The 14,304-nt window shown below is 57.1% G+C and overlaps 6 protein-coding genes across 6 annotated transcripts; 2 read left to right on the top strand and 4 right to left on the bottom strand.

Moving 5' to 3' along the window:
- Positions 1–632: 632 nt before the first annotated feature.
- On the top strand, positions 633–842 carry BCV69DRAFT_237045 (Bromodomain-containing protein; the record flags this gene model as incomplete). The annotated part of the gene is made up of 1 exon (XM_025489935.1): positions 633–842. A coding segment is annotated over one exon (210 nt), but the record flags the coding sequence as incomplete, so codon positions are not given.
- Positions 843–3,863: 3,021 nt separating this feature from the next.
- On the bottom strand, positions 3,864–6,582 carry BCV69DRAFT_177889 (hypothetical protein). Its single transcript, XM_025489546.1, has 5 exons — positions 5,842–6,582; positions 5,207–5,765; positions 4,451–5,139; positions 4,211–4,366; positions 3,864–4,118 (listed from the first exon to the last, which is right to left on the bottom strand). Exons 1-5 carry the CDS (start codon positions 6,550–6,552, stop codon positions 3,939–3,941), a joined length of 2,295 nt encoding a protein of 764 aa, XP_025348041.1. The 5' UTR covers positions 6,553–6,582; the 3' UTR covers positions 3,864–3,938.
- A 262-nt stretch (positions 6,583–6,844) lies between these two features.
- On the top strand, positions 6,845–8,336 carry BCV69DRAFT_282395 (putative theta class glutathione s-transferase). The gene is made up of 8 exons (XM_025492344.1): positions 6,845–6,897; positions 6,980–7,055; positions 7,137–7,172; positions 7,272–7,282; positions 7,380–7,478; positions 7,560–7,674; positions 7,782–8,088; positions 8,186–8,336. The coding sequence occupies exons 1-8, from the start codon at positions 6,862–6,864 to the stop codon at positions 8,316–8,318; spliced, it is 813 nt and encodes a 270-aa protein (XP_025348040.1). The 5' UTR covers positions 6,845–6,861; the 3' UTR covers positions 8,319–8,336.
- Positions 8,337–8,380: 44 nt separating this feature from the next.
- On the bottom strand, positions 8,381–11,741 carry BCV69DRAFT_177866 (hypothetical protein). Its single transcript, XM_025489545.1, has 3 exons — positions 11,662–11,741; positions 10,692–11,584; positions 8,381–10,619 (listed from the first exon to the last, which is right to left on the bottom strand). Exons 2-3 carry the CDS (start codon positions 11,358–11,360, stop codon positions 8,478–8,480), a joined length of 2,811 nt encoding a protein of 936 aa, XP_025348039.1. The 5' UTR covers positions 11,361–11,584; positions 11,662–11,741; the 3' UTR covers positions 8,381–8,477.
- Positions 11,548–12,425, bottom strand: BCV69DRAFT_298679 (OsmC-like protein; the record flags this gene model as incomplete). Its single annotated transcript, XM_025494244.1, has 5 exons — positions 11,548–11,584; positions 11,662–11,684; positions 11,772–11,888; positions 11,971–12,121; positions 12,217–12,425. The coding sequence occupies 5 exons, from the start codon at positions 12,423–12,425 to the stop codon at positions 11,548–11,550; spliced, it is 537 nt and encodes a 178-aa protein (XP_025348038.1).
- A 405-nt stretch (positions 12,426–12,830) lies between these two features.
- On the bottom strand, positions 12,831–14,201 carry BCV69DRAFT_298678 (hypothetical protein; the record flags this gene model as incomplete). Its single annotated transcript, XM_025494243.1, has 2 exons — positions 12,831–13,304; positions 13,686–14,201. The coding sequence occupies 2 exons, from the start codon at positions 14,199–14,201 to the stop codon at positions 12,831–12,833; spliced, it is 990 nt and encodes a 329-aa protein (XP_025348037.1).
- Positions 14,202–14,304: the final 103 nt, after the last annotated feature.

Below are 14,304 nucleotides of genomic sequence, written 5' to 3'. Positions count from 1 at the left end.
TCCAAGGGTCCCATCGACGGAAGCGCGCGAAAAGTCCTTTGGCCCTGATGTCTCGCTTCCGGTTCCGAGAATGTTCCTCGTCGTCTCCGCGTTCCTGCACCGACTGACTTTGCCCGGATGTCCTGTGCCTCTCGGTCCGTCGGTCGTCTCATCCGTGGTCAAGTCGAGGCAGAGGACAGAAGAAGAGGATGGATCACAACCACCACCTACCAGCAGCACAAGCTCCTCCTCCTCCTCATGACTCACAATCCTCACCGACATCATCATCTCGCCAGACAGATGCGGCCACCGCATCTCCGGTCGCCTCGACCTCGCGCAAGATCACAATCACAAAGAGGCCCAATGACCCCCTCCGCTCACCCGCAATGACCGGAAATCCAGCTGCAGGGCAAGGAAGCTCTTCTAGCCACAGCATAGCCAACACACCATCACAGAGTGGAGCCCCTTCTCCAGTCGCCTTATCTGTCACGTCTGCCTCAGATGGCCAAGGTGATACCAGCTTCGCCAGCGATTACTCTACCATGGTCTCGCCTCGAACGAGCAGCAGCTCTAAGCCGAAGAAGCCTTCACTGCTATCTGCGGTCCTGCCCAAATTGATCACGGCGCTCATAAGAAGAGATGCATACGCCTTCTTCACTCAGCCAGTTGATGAGAAAGAGGTGCCAGGCTACCGTACGGTGATACAGCAGCCAATGGACCTCGGGACCATGAAGGACAAGGTGGACCAGGGACTGTACACAGCCATTGGTCAATTCAGGGAAGACTTCAATCTGGTCACAGGTAATGCCAAGCGATTCAATCCACCAGATTCAATATTCCATCAACAGGCCGTCAAGCTGGAGGCATGGGGTAACAAAGCGCTGGACAAGGAAGAGGAAAAGGGCGTGGTCCTGCATCTGGAAGAGCCTCCTCCGTCTGGAGCTGAAGATTCTCCTGCCACATCTGCCCCGTCAAAGAAGCTGAGCATTCGCCTCAAGAGACCTCCCTCGGAGACGCAAGGCCAGCCTTCACCAACAAGCAAGCGCCCCAGGCCCTCTCATAACGGCAAGGAACGCTCTGTTTCCCGCCCCGCTGTATCTTCGGCATTGAGACAGCCTCCGACCTTGGCTGACTCACCATCGCCCGCCTCAGATAGCGAGGGTGTGGTTGCTGGCTCCAGCCGTGCATCCATGGCTCGTGAAGGCACTGATCGCGGGTACATGGGCTCGACTGGTGCGCAAGTCAAGATCGAAGCCGAAGATCACATGACTGGACTTCAAGAACGCGATGAAGAAGAAGGAGAGGATGGTCGAGATGAAGAGGACGACGAAGACGAGGACGAAGACAATGGCGATCGCTCGACCCATCGGGGAGGCTCAGCGAGCCTCGCTCCTTCTGGTCGTGACTCTGCAACTCCGGGTCCAGGAGGAGCTTCCCGCCGCCGGCCAGTGATACCAGCTCGGCGTTTGATCCCACGCAAGAACGCTCCACCTCGATACGAAGAATCTGCGGCAGCAGCCATCCATCGCGTACTAAAGGAAGCTGCCTCTGCTGGTATCGACATGGACGCTGACGAAGCTGCCTTGTACGCTCGTCAGGCCACACGTGATCAAGCGTCGGAAAAGACGTTGGCGTATTATCCTACTGGAAGCATCGACATCGACACCATGCGCTACAATGAGCGCGTTGATCTCTACCGGTCCCGAGGAGTCCTGTTCGACGCATCATCCAATGCGCCGCTCGTTGGTGCCGTTGTACCAGAGCTCTCGAGTGTGCATCCTATACATCCGGATGCTCAGCAACACTCCGCTCAACTCGCCCGTGCGGCGCCGAGAGACGCATTGTTTGCTGCCAGTGCTTCAGAAACGGGTACGGTAGGAGAACGCGCTAGTCTTCACGAGCACGCTTTTCCTCCCGGCCACACACACATGCCGACAACCGTACCGACAGCTCCGATCCTGACGACGAAGCATGAAGGCCTCCTCTCGAGAGGAGCTGCCCGCTTGCCCAATCGCTGGCCCAATCCTCAGCAGCCCGAAGACAATGACTACAAGATTGCGGATTCCCTTGACGACAGGGCACTCCCATCTGCTCGAGTCGATCCCTCGACACTGCAATTGAAGACATTCGGAGGAGGTCCCACGACGCAGAAGTCTCGCAACAAAGATGCTGAACGTGAGGCTGAGGGTGTGTCAAATCTGACAGACTGGACGTACCCTCACACATATTACAATCGGTTGTGGGACGGTCTTCGCGATCTAGCAGCTTGGAAGGATGTAGAATCGACCATCATGAGATTTGGTCCCAATGGCGGGATTAGAGGCAGTGATGGCGAGCTTTCTTCCTTTGACGTGTGGGAAGAGACAAAGCATCGTCGCATGAAGGAGATGGTCAAGTGGGAGGAGAGGGAGGCCATCTGCCGGGCTGCTGGCTCGTCCGCCTCGGATGCCGATGTCTTCCCGCCATTGATCGACGATGATAGCGAGATGGGAGTATTGTCCAAGATCAGCGCTATGACCAACGAGCGAAGAGCGCTGCCCAATACAGAGAAGGCTCGACAACATCTGGAGAGCTTGGACTTCTACCGCATGATCTTGTGGGGCTCGAAGCCTGATGGCATCGTCAGCACCAGCGGAGTCAATGGCGATGCTTGGGCTCGTAGTGTCGAAGCCTTTGTAAAGGGTGCGAACGATGGAGTGCGAGACGGTGAGGCGAATGGCTCAGTGGTTAAGGAACCGGAATTCGCCGCGGATGTGATCATGCACGAAGACAGCGTAGTCGCGGCGCAATCGCCAGAAGCGAGCAAGACAGGTGTCCACAGTGGTCCGATTAAGGAGGAACGCGGCAAATCGGAGTATGACCCCTCAAGCAGTCTCTTCCGATCTGCCTCGCCCGCAGACGCTGCAGGTACATCAGTAGAAACGACCGCCCTGACACCCAAAGAGCTACTTGTTCAAGCATTCACATCTGGCACTGTCCTCGAAGGATCTCTTTACGATCACGTCAGAGACAATGTCGTCGTGCCAGCTAGTGCTCAAGGCGGTCTCAGTGTCGCTATCAAGGCCGGTGTGTGGATGAAGGGTCTGCATGCCAAGACAAGGGTCGCCGGCGAGAAACAGGGCGATGGAATCTCCCAGACGTACGATTACCGATTGGAGTCAGAGGAAGACATGCTCGGTGATGTGCTTTCGGCTGACGACCCATTGTGGACCGAGGTTGCCCGCCTAGTCGGCAGCGACCTCACCCCAGCAACGACTCCCGCGCCAGCGGGCCTGGCCCTCTCTTCTCCGAAGTCCCTCTCCACTCTCACTGCGCACAACTTTGCCTACCTCCTCGTATCCACCCCTCGCCTGTGGGGACGCTCCCACTTCATGCGCATCCTCCTAGACAAGCCCATGCTACTAGACCACCTTGTCTTGAGAACCATGGACGAATGGACCGAAGTGGCTAGGGGTAGGGCAGCAAGCGCAGGGCCTTCGGAGAACGAAGCGAAAACTATCGAGGAGGGAGAGAAGCAGCTTACGGAGGTGGTGCGATATGGTGATGCAGAGTGGACGCGAGCGCGAATGGCGAGCGCGCTGGATCAGTATGCCCGCCTGCTCCTCTGGCTCGACCAGGGAAAAGGACAGCGCCGTCGCAAGGCGGGACAAGCTACGAGCGCAAACGGAAGCGCCGATATGAAGGGTCAGAAGGAGGAGGAAATGCGGGCAGCAGCGAATCTCGCAAAGATGGAGGAGGAGGTGAGACTGGCTTTGCTCTCTATTGCTAGGATGGCACCGGGGTACCACGTCAAGATGCTGGTGAAGTAGGGTGGTGTGCGAGTTCCCTTTCAATCCCTCTCTGTCACCCTTAGATCTATAAATACCCGTCTTCTATGCTCCCATTCCACACCAAACAGTCGTAGCGCGTGTTCCCTCTGGGGGCCGTCCGCCACCTGCCGTCGTCGTGAGCCAGGTCGATCAGTCCCTTCGATCAGCGACGAGAACTCCGAGCGTATCAAGCCAGTCGCCCGCGCTGCCCACGATTCCTACAATCTCTTCGCCCTGCGATGCGGCCAGGGAGCGAAGCCCGCCTCCGGGCCCGCCGCAGAATTCGGTAGTCTGACCTGAGGAGAGGATGACACGGGCTGCGTCGATCCACTGTGAGGAGCAGCAGCAAGGATGGGAGGAGTCGACAGGATCAGAAGTCGTTCTATCCTATGAGAGCTCCACGTCCCCCCTCTGGTACTCACCCAGCCGGATCGAACCTCAATTCTATCCAGCCTATCCCCCGGTGCGAGGTGGAGCGTGGCCTTTGGCTTGGCATCTGCGTGGATCCTGCCCACGGACTGGGATGAGCCGTCCGAGTAGCGGAAGCCGAGGGCATTGAGGGATGCGCCGGAGAAGACCTGGAGCATGGCGGGGCAAAGCAAGGAAGACAACGGGGTCAGAGTCGGCATGATGGGCGGACGATAAACTCTCGTTGCACTTACGTCAATCTGGACCATCTTTGGCCCGTTTGGCCAGGCGCTGTTGAACAAGAACGTCCAGTGGCCATGTAGCGGATCATCGTCTGTCTTTGTCCTGATCCCATTCCTGACCTCTCTCCCGAACGCCCCCAAATCCACCCCTGGTATGGTGATCGGGCGTGCAATTGCCATTCTCCGGTAGGAGTTGAGCTCATTGGAGCGCAGGTTGCACCCCACGGCGGTCAGCTTCACCTCGGGCGAAGAGGGAGAGAGGACATCGAAGCCCACGCGCTGCGAGATGTACTCTGGGGTGATCAGCGTGGTGAGCGGAGGGGTGTTCTCTGCGCCCTGTGTGCGACCCAGCCACTCGATGTGCGTCTTGAATTCTCCCCCTACCTCGATCTCCACCATGGCCACCCCGGCCAAGCATCCTACTTCTGCTCCTTTACTCGTCGGCTTCCAAACGGGCTCAGCGCTCGACCAGGCTTCTGGGTTCGAGGGGTAATGCACCGGCGGCGGGTCGTTGGGGTGGGAGAAGGTTGGGTGTAGACTTGCACGCACGGCCTGACAGCGGTGGATGTGGAAGGCTCCCGAGTCGCACGCAGGTGTGATGGGCTTGAAGGGGCCCTTGGTCCCCGTGAGAGAGTGCGTCTCGCGGGTCATGAAAGCACGGTTGAACTCTGTGTAGCCGCGGTTCATGAAGCCGGTGGGGTCTACGAGGGAGGTGATGGAATAGATGTGAGCACGTCTGTGAATGTCCTCATTGCGGCCTCGACTCACAGTGAGGATTACTCAAAGCATGCCCAGCCTCGTGTAGCATAGCTCCACTACCAATGTTCACAGTGAGAGAAGCCGTTCTGCCTTCGCCTAAATCGTTGCAGCAATACTTCTGATCCGTCTGCTCCTGATCCATGAAACTATCCGTCACCTCGCTCAGAGCTTGAGGTGCCGCCCAGAGCCAATGAGACCCCATGACTCCGACTGAGGGCTTATCGTTGATGCCAGCGAAGGCTCCGACGGCGGCGTGACCCCTGAGGAGCTTCATCTCAGGATCCCAGTGGGCATCGCCGAGCAAGACGGCACAGGCGTCACCCGGCTGGCAGAAGGGCTGGTCGTTGACGGCCTCGCTCGCGATACTGTGTGTCTTCCCACCATCCTTGGCTTTGGGGTTCTGCTGCGCCCAGTCGTGGTCGCGGATCTGCGCCATTGTGTACTTCGAACGGACATACTCGATGCGAGGAATGTCTACGAGGTCTGTGACTTCAGCCTCTGGACGCTCGTCCAGTGTGAAAGTGCGATGTCCGAAGCCGTGCCGGTGCATTTGCTCAGCATGGAACGCCTGTGGGGATGAAGAACCAAACTCCTGAGCATCTCATGGAAGCTGTTCACTCTCCTAGCTACTCCCGCCCACTTACCTGCCAGAGATACGCTTGCAAGGCTAACCGCCGAGAGATGGCCAAATCTCCATCACGCTGCAGCTTTTGCCTCCTCCAACCAGGCGGGCAGTCGATGTTGCACTCGTTGTCTCCCACCACTGGTGAGCCGTTCTGGGCTCCCCTGTTGCCCTCGCTGGCTCCTCCAGATCCTCCCTCTAACTTGTTCATTGCCTTTGCGAGGAACTTGCTTATGCCCCTATTCGGAAGCGGAGGAGCGAAATGCTGCTGACTGTTGGAGCCATTCCCAGTGTGGTCATAGGACAAATGTTGATGCTGTACGCCGGACTGGGCAGGTGACTTCCCAATCGCAGAGTCTTTGCCGCAGAGGACGACCAGTCTGACCTTCTTGGCGCTGGACACGGGCTGGTAGGATAGCTGGAAGGTCTGCTCGCCCACTGCCTGACCCTGGAGAGTCCTGTGAGTGAGGTGTACCTGATTAGTGCCGATACCGAGTGGTATCAGTGCCTTGAACCAGGAGTCGTTCACCTCCCATCTCTGGTCGGGGAAGAGGCGGCTGCTGCCTTCATTGACCGACACCTCGATCCAGCCGTCTGGGCCGTTTGGGTTGGGCTGCTGAGATGCGCCGCCTGTTGCTCTGCCCACAAGGAGGAAGAGACGATGGTGTATAGTGGACTGAGCAGGCAAATTGAGCAGCTGTATGTCCGAGTGAGTGGCACTTGTGGGCGCCATGATGGTGATGGCAGTGGTAGTAATGGTGGTCGAGGCTGCTACCACTGCTGCTGCTTCGTGCTGCTGCTCTGTTTCTTTGCTGCTTCCGCGTCTCCGCATTGGATCGTCGCCTCGCCTCGCCTGCGCCCGGGCCGCCTCGCTTACGGCCGACAGCCTCCACTTGTCCTCTCCGCGCCCCTCCACCACACAGCGGGTTTATGCAGTGTACATTCGGCCAGAGGGAAGGTCAGGTCCCTCTTTGCCATCGTCCCGCACATGCTCCCCTCTGCTACCCGATACTTTGCAGCATCGACCTCATTCAGAAACACAATGCAGAAGCTTCTCCTCTACACCGCCAGTACCCCTGTGAGTACCAAGCCCGCGGCGCACTAGAATGCTCTTAGGGAATCCTTCATCTCACGCAGTCTTCCCCGTCTTGTCCCCGCAGAACGGCCAAAAGGTACAAAATTTTGCTGAAGAGCTCAAGGCTACTTACCCTGGCAAATTCGACTTTGAATACAAGAGTGGGTGTTGCAATGTGTTTATCGGGCGGCGGTGTAACAGGGGCGAGCGCTGATCATCCTTTCTGTGCTGTGTCTTTACAGGCGTCTCACTCTCCAAGAACGAGCAAAAGGAAGACTGTGAGTAGATCTCAGCCTTGTCCTGCAAGTCATCTCTATTACCAGCCCCACACTTTACTGACTCATAATGTCCTTTCTTTGTGCTGCCACTACCAATAGGGTTCATCAAGGTACGCAGCTTTCCCCGAACGCAGGCACACCTCTCATTTGTTTGAAGTCCACGCTCACGCAACGCTCACCCAATATACCGTTTCTAACTTTTGACAGATCAACCCCAATGGTCGCATTCCCGCCCTGGTAGACCCCAACAACAACAATTTCTGCGTCTTCGAGACCGCCGCCATCCTCCTTTACCTCGAGAAGAAGGTGAGTCACTCCTAGAAGCCTTCAATGGTGAGAAGCTAGCACTGACTCAATTCCGCGCCCATGCCTTTTGTTTCCCCACAGTATGACCCCGAGCACAAGTTTTCCTGGCCATCTTCTGACCCTCAGGCTGATGACTACCGATCGGAAGTTCTGCAGTGGATGTTCTTCATCCACGGAGGCGTAGGACCCATGCAGGGTGAGTTGGCCGCACGCGGACCCCGAACGCTGCCACGGCTCTGTCGTCGAACGCATCTGTACTGACACCCTCTTCTCTCTACGTACGGTCCCTCCACTTCATTCCAGGTCAAGCCAATCACTTCAACCGATACGCGCCCGAAGACGTCCCCTACGCCAAGAAGCGCTACACGACTGAGACTATCCGCCTCTATGAGGTCCTCGAGTCTCGCCTCGAGGGCCGCGACTGGCTCGTCGGCTCAGGCAAAGGACAGTACTCCCTTGCAGACATCAATGCCTATCCCTGGGTGCAGTGGTACCGCTGGGCCGGACTCAAAGACGAGCAGGTTGGACCGAACGTCAAGGCTTGGGTCAAGAGGAACTTGGACAGGGAGGCGGTTCACAAGGGAATGTACGCCCCTAGCGGCAAGAACGAGTGAGTACAAAGATATCGGGCCATACTTGAGTTTCGGCAAGCAATCGTGTCCGCGGAATTTCTGACATTTCTGCCCTCGCTCCCCCACGCTACACAGGATCCTTGACATGGTCCTCGACCCCGACTTCTTCACCAAGCACGCAGAGGGCGTGGAGAAGCACGCAAAGGAGGCATCGGCCTGGGTCATGAAGGGCATGAAGGACGACAGTGAGAAGGCCGACAAGAAGTGAGGTATGAGAAGAAGGCAATCCGACAAGATAAGGAGTAGTAAATCATTGTATCACGCGGCGTTACATTTCGAACGATATTTGGACAAGTATCCTCTGAGTGACGAAGATGTGTACATGTGCCTGTTGCGCTGTCCGATGACAAAGACTTCCGCGCGTTCTTCACTTCATGCCCAGCATAGCCTGCAGCTGCTCAAAGTTGTAGTTGGAGAACTCCAGCCCGCTGGGAATCAGATTCGGCTGCTGCTGCTGCTGCTGTTGTTGTTGTTGCTGCTGCTGCTGCTGGTCACCCTGCTGCTGCTGTTGCGGCACTGCCTGTGCCCTCGTACGCTGTTGCTGCTCAAGGGCATATTGCGTCAGATTGGGAGGTACAGGTCCTCCACCAGCGGAACCAGCTCCGGCGCCGGAAGTGGACGGATTGCCATTCGTACCTTGCAGTGCAGCCTGGCTCTGATTCTTCAGGAAGGCCTGGTACGCTGCTAAATTGCTGGCTTGCTGCTGTTGCTGAAGGGACAATTGAGCAGCCGTCGTGTTCGCTGCCGCGGCTGGGTTCGCTGGGTTTGTGTTGCCTCCCAATTGAATTCCCAACTGGGCTGCTATTGCAGAGAAGTCCGGCTGTGCAGCGACGCGCTGCTGTTGCGCGGGTGCCACTCCTGCTCCATTTGGTGCAAACGCAGGCATAGCTTGCTGCTGCTGCTGAGACTGAGGCTGACTTTGCCCGCGTTGCTGCTGTTGCTTCTGCTGGTCTGCTATCCAAGACTGCGCCGCCGCTGTAAAGTTAGCGGCGTTATTGATGTGTTGCGGGAGGTTGAGATTGAATGGCCGTGTCTGTTGACCAGCCTGCCACTGTTGTTGCTGTTGCTGCGTAGGTCCGACAGATTGCTGTGCTGAAGTTTGGCCTTGCGTTGACGCTTGACTGGCTAGCTTGGCTCGGGTAGCAGCTTCGAGCATCTGCTGAGCCTGAACAGCTGCGTTAGGCGGCCCGGTCTCGGGAGGCCGTTGAGCCGTCGCTTGAGCGTTGGCTTGAGCGCCACTGGTCCCGGCTGCCGCCATCTGTTGTTGGCGTTGCTGCTGCTGTAGCTGCTGCTGACGTGCAGCAATAAGGGCCTCCCTTTGCCTTGCTTGAACCTGTTCAGAAGACTGTAGTTTCTCCCATGGCACACCCTGAGGGAAGATCAGGCCTAGGAGCTTGATAATCGGACGTGCGGCGCCTGGCTGCTGCTGCGTTGAACTGCCGGCGCCGAATGCAATGACCAGCAGTCCAGCAGTCTTCCTGCTGTCATCCGGATTCATGCGTCCTCCACTTGGGTTGCTTCTGCTCAACGGCAACCATACTCCCGACTGCTTGGAATGTAAAGTTCGAGCAAGGTTATGGTAGGCCAGCTCGCTCTGTGGTAGCTCTGCAGCACTTCCTGGAAGGCGCTGATCGCCTGTGGCACTCGACTGTGTGAGGTCCCGTGCTTGAAGCGGAGAGAGGAGAACAGAAGCAATAGCGTTGGCTGATACGTGTTGCTGCAGTACCTGTAGCGAGATAGGCTTCAGGGTCACGAGAGATAGCATAGCCGGCCAAGGCGTCAGCAGAGGGCTCCGTGACCCTCCGGGTATTGCCTCGACTGCAGAGACCCAAAGTGTGATGGACCGCTTCTCGCCCTTGCCTGACGGATCACCAAGTTCCCAGGTGATTGCGCCTCGCCAGACGAGTGGATTTGGTCGCGGTAGGACAGCGGGCGCTTCGTTTCTCTTTGTATCCGTAGAATCAATCTTCTGCTTTTTATCGGATGTCTCGTCTGTGACCTCGTCCCGGCCCCTCTTGCGAGTGTCCTTGGACGTCGACGGCACTTCGAAGCCGGACATGTACACTTTGACGCCTTTCAAAGCCGTCGCGGCGCTAGAATCGAAAGCCTGTACAGGTGCGGGTCTTGGGGATGTACTGCCTTTGGCAGCAAGTTCAGTTGATGCACTTCCTGGGCCGAACAGGCTGACAATGTCTCGCGGCCCCGCAGCGGCTCCTGCGAGGTCTTGGCTCAGCGCTTGATGCAGTTCCGTTGCACCTTGCTCCTCGGAAGAGGTCTCTTGGTCTGTGAGGGACGGGTCTGGCAGCACTGCAGTAAGGACACCGCTTAGCTGGCCAGCCATGTCCCGAGCCTTTTCCTTGGCGCGAGGGGACAGCTCCGCCTTAGTGCTGGCAGCAGCGGAGGGAATGATGCAGACTACGTAGTGAGCAAGTACTGGCGGCGGGTGAGGCAGAAGACTCGAGCGGACTACGCTGTCCGAGTCAGACTTTGTCTGGCCGTGCTCGAGGAGCTGGGGTGGAAGAGGAGAGAGGACACCATCAGAGCGTGCGGGCTGACATTGGAGGCTCGGTGATCGACTCACTTCTTTCAGATGAGCAAAGCCGCCTTCGACTCCTGCGAAGATATCCCCCTTGGACGATCCAATTATTTGGCCGTCGGTGCCATCCCATTCCCATCCCTGAGTACTCTCAGCCGGCCGGCCCAAGTGATCACGCGCGACTCTCGCAAATGCTTGGGGAAGCATGGGCCCAATGGTACTGGTGGATGCCACTTGAAAGTGAGCAGTCATGGACTCTTCCTGCCCACTTGTGACGTGGTCATCATCAAAGGAGACTCCCTGCAAGAGCACTCCTGCTCCATCTTTGACCTGCGCCTGATGCAGCGCCTGCACCTTCCGTTGCACGACGTCTAGAAAGGTAGAGACTGACAGCCACTCCTTGTAGAGCGTGTGTCGATGTCCCAGTATAGAGATGATTGCGCGAGGTCCAACGGGCCTGGGTGCGGGCAGCGTGCGCTGATGAGACACGCCGGCGTCAGTGGTGAGGGAAAGGTGGCCATTGGGGGCGAGGGCGAGGGCGAGGGCGAGGGGCGCAGAGGGCGACGTGTTCTGGTTGATAGGCGTCTGGTACAGCGATGGCAACAGCAGTGATGGTGGCGACGTTGCCAACGCTGGCGTGGCCATCGCGATGAATGAGGTGGGTAAGATACAATGGTACGAAAGATGGCAGAAGAAGCCACTCGGCTGAGGCATTGGAGCAATGGCTGATCTGTGCGGGCAGCCTACGACCGGAACGGAGAGATGAAAGCGAGGGAGTCTACCCACTTCGTATTGCACGAGAACACCAAGGACAATTTAGACGCAGCACAAAAACGCTTTGTGCTTTGAGTTTCTACCACCACCCAGACAAAGCACGACAGTGTCCAAATCTCCTCCTTTTTTATTCGACCTTGAGGGTGACGGGAACGTTGTTGCGACTGGGATGAGCAAGGCGAGAGGGCTGTGGTCAGCTGGTGGGGCACAAGTTGGCAGAGTATCGTGATTGCAGACTCACGTAGCCTTTGAGTAAGGGCAGACCTGAAGGCAGAAAGTGAGAGTGGGACCACAAAGACGTGGTCAACATCCGCGCATATTCGCAGAAAGGGACCCTACGCCACTACTCACCTCATGGGCCTTGTCCACCAGCGACTTGAGCTTCGACTTGTCGTCCAGACTAGACTTGACAGTCAAGTCGACGGCAACGGCGAATCCTTCGGAGCCTTCAGGAGGGCCGATATGGACCTGCGAGTGTTTGTTCCGGACAAGGGTCAGTCTCGACTTCAATGAGTACACTGTCTTCCCCTCCTTCACCACTCCCACTCACCAGCGCATCGACGGTCGTGTCCTCTGGCAACTTCACCTTCTCTCCTCTGCAAACGAGCTGGAGGGCAGAGAGGAAGCAAGCCGAGTAGCCAAGGCCAAAGAGCTGCTCGGGGTTGTTGCCCTTGCCATCCCCACCGAGCTCGCGGGGCATACTGGCCAATTTGGAAATCGAGTAAGAGTCATTTATTGTTGTAGCAGCGCGCATAATACAGCGGAGCGTGCGAAGCTCCGCGTATCTCTCACTCACCCGAGCTTCACCTCCAGTCCACTGCCCTCACCGACGAGGGAGGTAAGGCCGTTGCGACCAGCGCCTTCGGCACGAGCATGCGCAGTGTACAGGTGCTTGGAGAGGTTAGTGACCGTACGCGCGCCCATGGGGGCTGCGAATTTGGGTGCCGCAGAAGCAGAGGCGCTGCGCAGCATAGAGGCAGCTCGGAAAGCAGAGCGAGAGAGCATGGCGAAAAGTTTAGTACGGAGAAAGAGGGTAGTGGATTGGTCAGTAGCAGGCAGGACTGGGAATAAATGGGTGCAGCGAAGGTCGATTTCAATCGCCCCGTCGGAGTTGAGAACAGATCCACTCCACCTCGGCTACATTCCAATCCCCGGTGATACGCTGCCCATTCGGCCGAGCAGGCGAAGGGCCTCGCTACCATCGAGAGAAGTTCTGTAGAGCGAGTCAGGGATCGAGCAGACGGGAAGCAAGCGGAGAGAGCGTGCAGGAAGTCTTTGCAATCTATTGCTTTTGGCATCCTACATACACAGCAAGCAGAAGCGACACCGTACTTAGGCTCAGCGCGCGCTCGAGCGGGCCAGACCCGGTACTTTAGAATCGAGATAGGTGCATCACCGGGAACATACATCTCAGAAGGCGCCATAGGGCGAGTGCATACGTATGAAATCCATAGCCGCATCACTCTTGATCTGCTCGGCTCTGTCTCTCTCAGCCGCTTTCGCCGGATTCACTAGGCGCCCCAGTCGGGAAGAATCGACGCGCTCCTTGTAGCTCTGCCAGGCGCTCTGGCGAGGGAGACCACCCTTCTTCTTCTTGGGCTTGATGGCCTTCTTGACTGCCTTGATCCACTTCTTACTTGGAGTCAGCATGCGCGCGTCCAAATCCATGGCAGAGCCTGAAGGTCTTTCAACACCGATGGCAGAGAGGTCGCCGATTGAGTGGGGAGGGAATTGCGGTCTCGTAGGTGCGCCTGCTGCCAGAGCAGGTGTGCACAAGAGGGCGATGAATGCCAGACAGAAGTGAAGGAGTCTCATGCTTGATGAAAGGGCGGTGAAGTCGTCAACGAAAGCGATACAGTTCAAAAGCTCAACCAAGTCGTGAATCTGAGAGGTGGGATGATCGGATGTTTTGGGAGGAAGAGCGACCGAAGATCTCCCTTTTGAAGAGTTGCTGTCATTGGCATGACGAAGCCGCGTTGCCTTCGTGCAAAGCGGCAAATGCTGTGGTGCACATACGTTCAAGACGCAAAGACGGGAGAAGCGCTGATATTTGCTCCCAGCTTTTCCTCAGCACAGTGGCTGCTCAGGTTGCATTCCCACCCTTCTGATCACAAGTGAAACAAATCCTTCACACATTTCGAGTCGTACGACCAACCTCAGCGGCTCCAAATAGACAGCTCGTATTGAGAGTCAGACGAGATGGGGAAGAGACAGTGCCCCTCCTGCGACCATTGAAGAGGACATGAGTGGTAAAGCCTGTCATACCGCCCCAATTCCAAATGGTGGCGGCGCAAGGGCCATAGCCGCGGCCCTCTGCTCTTCTGCGGCTAGTCTGTCCCTCTCTACTTTCTGCGCCAGCTTGGTCTCGCGCCCGAGTCGAGATGACTTGAAACGATCCATGTAGCCACCCCAACGGCTACGAGGGCGAGGAGCGACAGTCGCCTTCTTCTTGGGCGTGAGCGCTTTCTTGACCTTTTTGATCCACTTCTTGCTCGTGGACAGCATGCGTGCGTCCAGGTGCGTAGTAGGCTGCAACGATCCGGGGGCTTGAATGGCAGACAATGTGATCGCTGAGTATGGACGTGACTGTAGTCCTGTACGAGCAGCTGCTACCAGAGCAGGTGCGCATAGGAGCACATTCAACACGAGAGGGTTACTAAGTACTTTCATGTTCTGCTGGGGAGTCGTGGAGGAAGTCAAATCATCACGGTGAGCGTACGTCAGTGAGACAATCTCGGTGGGGTGAAAGAGCGTAGTGCTGAGTATCTCCTTCGCTGTCATGCTTTTGAAGTGTGGCAAAATCGCGGAAAATGACTGCTCGTTTGCACTGTAGCAAAGCAGCAAACGTTACGACACTCACACAATTGACACCTATGCCGACGCG

The sequence above is a fragment of the Pseudomicrostroma glucosiphilum genome, assembly GCF_003144135.1.
Source record: "Pseudomicrostroma glucosiphilum strain MCA 4718 unplaced genomic scaffold BCV69scaffold_6, whole genome shotgun sequence".
Lineage (NCBI taxonomy): Eukaryota > Fungi > Basidiomycota > Exobasidiomycetes > Microstromatales > Microstromataceae > Microstroma > Microstroma glucosiphilum.
The sequence above is the reverse complement of the archived record's forward strand: the minus strand, read 5'-3'. Positions and strand labels throughout refer to the sequence as shown.

Excerpts from the sequence above, each read along its gene's own strand:
- BCV69DRAFT_177889 (XM_025489546.1), bottom strand. The coding sequence starts at position 6,552 with ATGGCGCCCACAAGTGCCACTCACTCGGACATACAGCTGCTCAATTTG. Across the intron at positions 5,766-5,841 it reads TGCAAGCGTATCTCTGGCAG|GCGTTCCATGCTGAGCAAAT; the intron begins GTAAGTGGGCGG and ends TCATCCCCACAG. Across the intron at positions 4,119-4,210 it reads TTGAGGTTCGATCCGGCTGG|TGGATCGACGCAGCCCGTGT; the intron begins GTGAGTACCAGA and ends TGCTCCTCACAG.
- BCV69DRAFT_177866 (XM_025489545.1), bottom strand. The coding sequence starts at position 11,360 with ATGCCTCAGCCGAGTGGCTTCTTCTGCCATCTTTCGTACCATTGTATC. Across the intron at positions 10,620-10,691 it reads GCTTTGCTCATCTGAAAGAA|CTCCTCGAGCACGGCCAGAC; the intron begins GTGAGTCGATCA and ends CTTCCACCCCAG.
- BCV69DRAFT_282395 (XM_025492344.1), top strand. The coding sequence starts at position 6,862 with ATGCAGAAGCTTCTCCTCTACACCGCCAGTACCCCT. Across the intron at positions 7,479-7,559 it reads TCCTTTACCTCGAGAAGAAG|TATGACCCCGAGCACAAGTT; the intron begins GTGAGTCACTCC and ends GTTTCCCCACAG. Across the intron at positions 7,675-7,781 it reads AGGCGTAGGACCCATGCAGG|GTCAAGCCAATCACTTCAAC; the intron begins GTGAGTTGGCCG and ends ACTTCATTCCAG.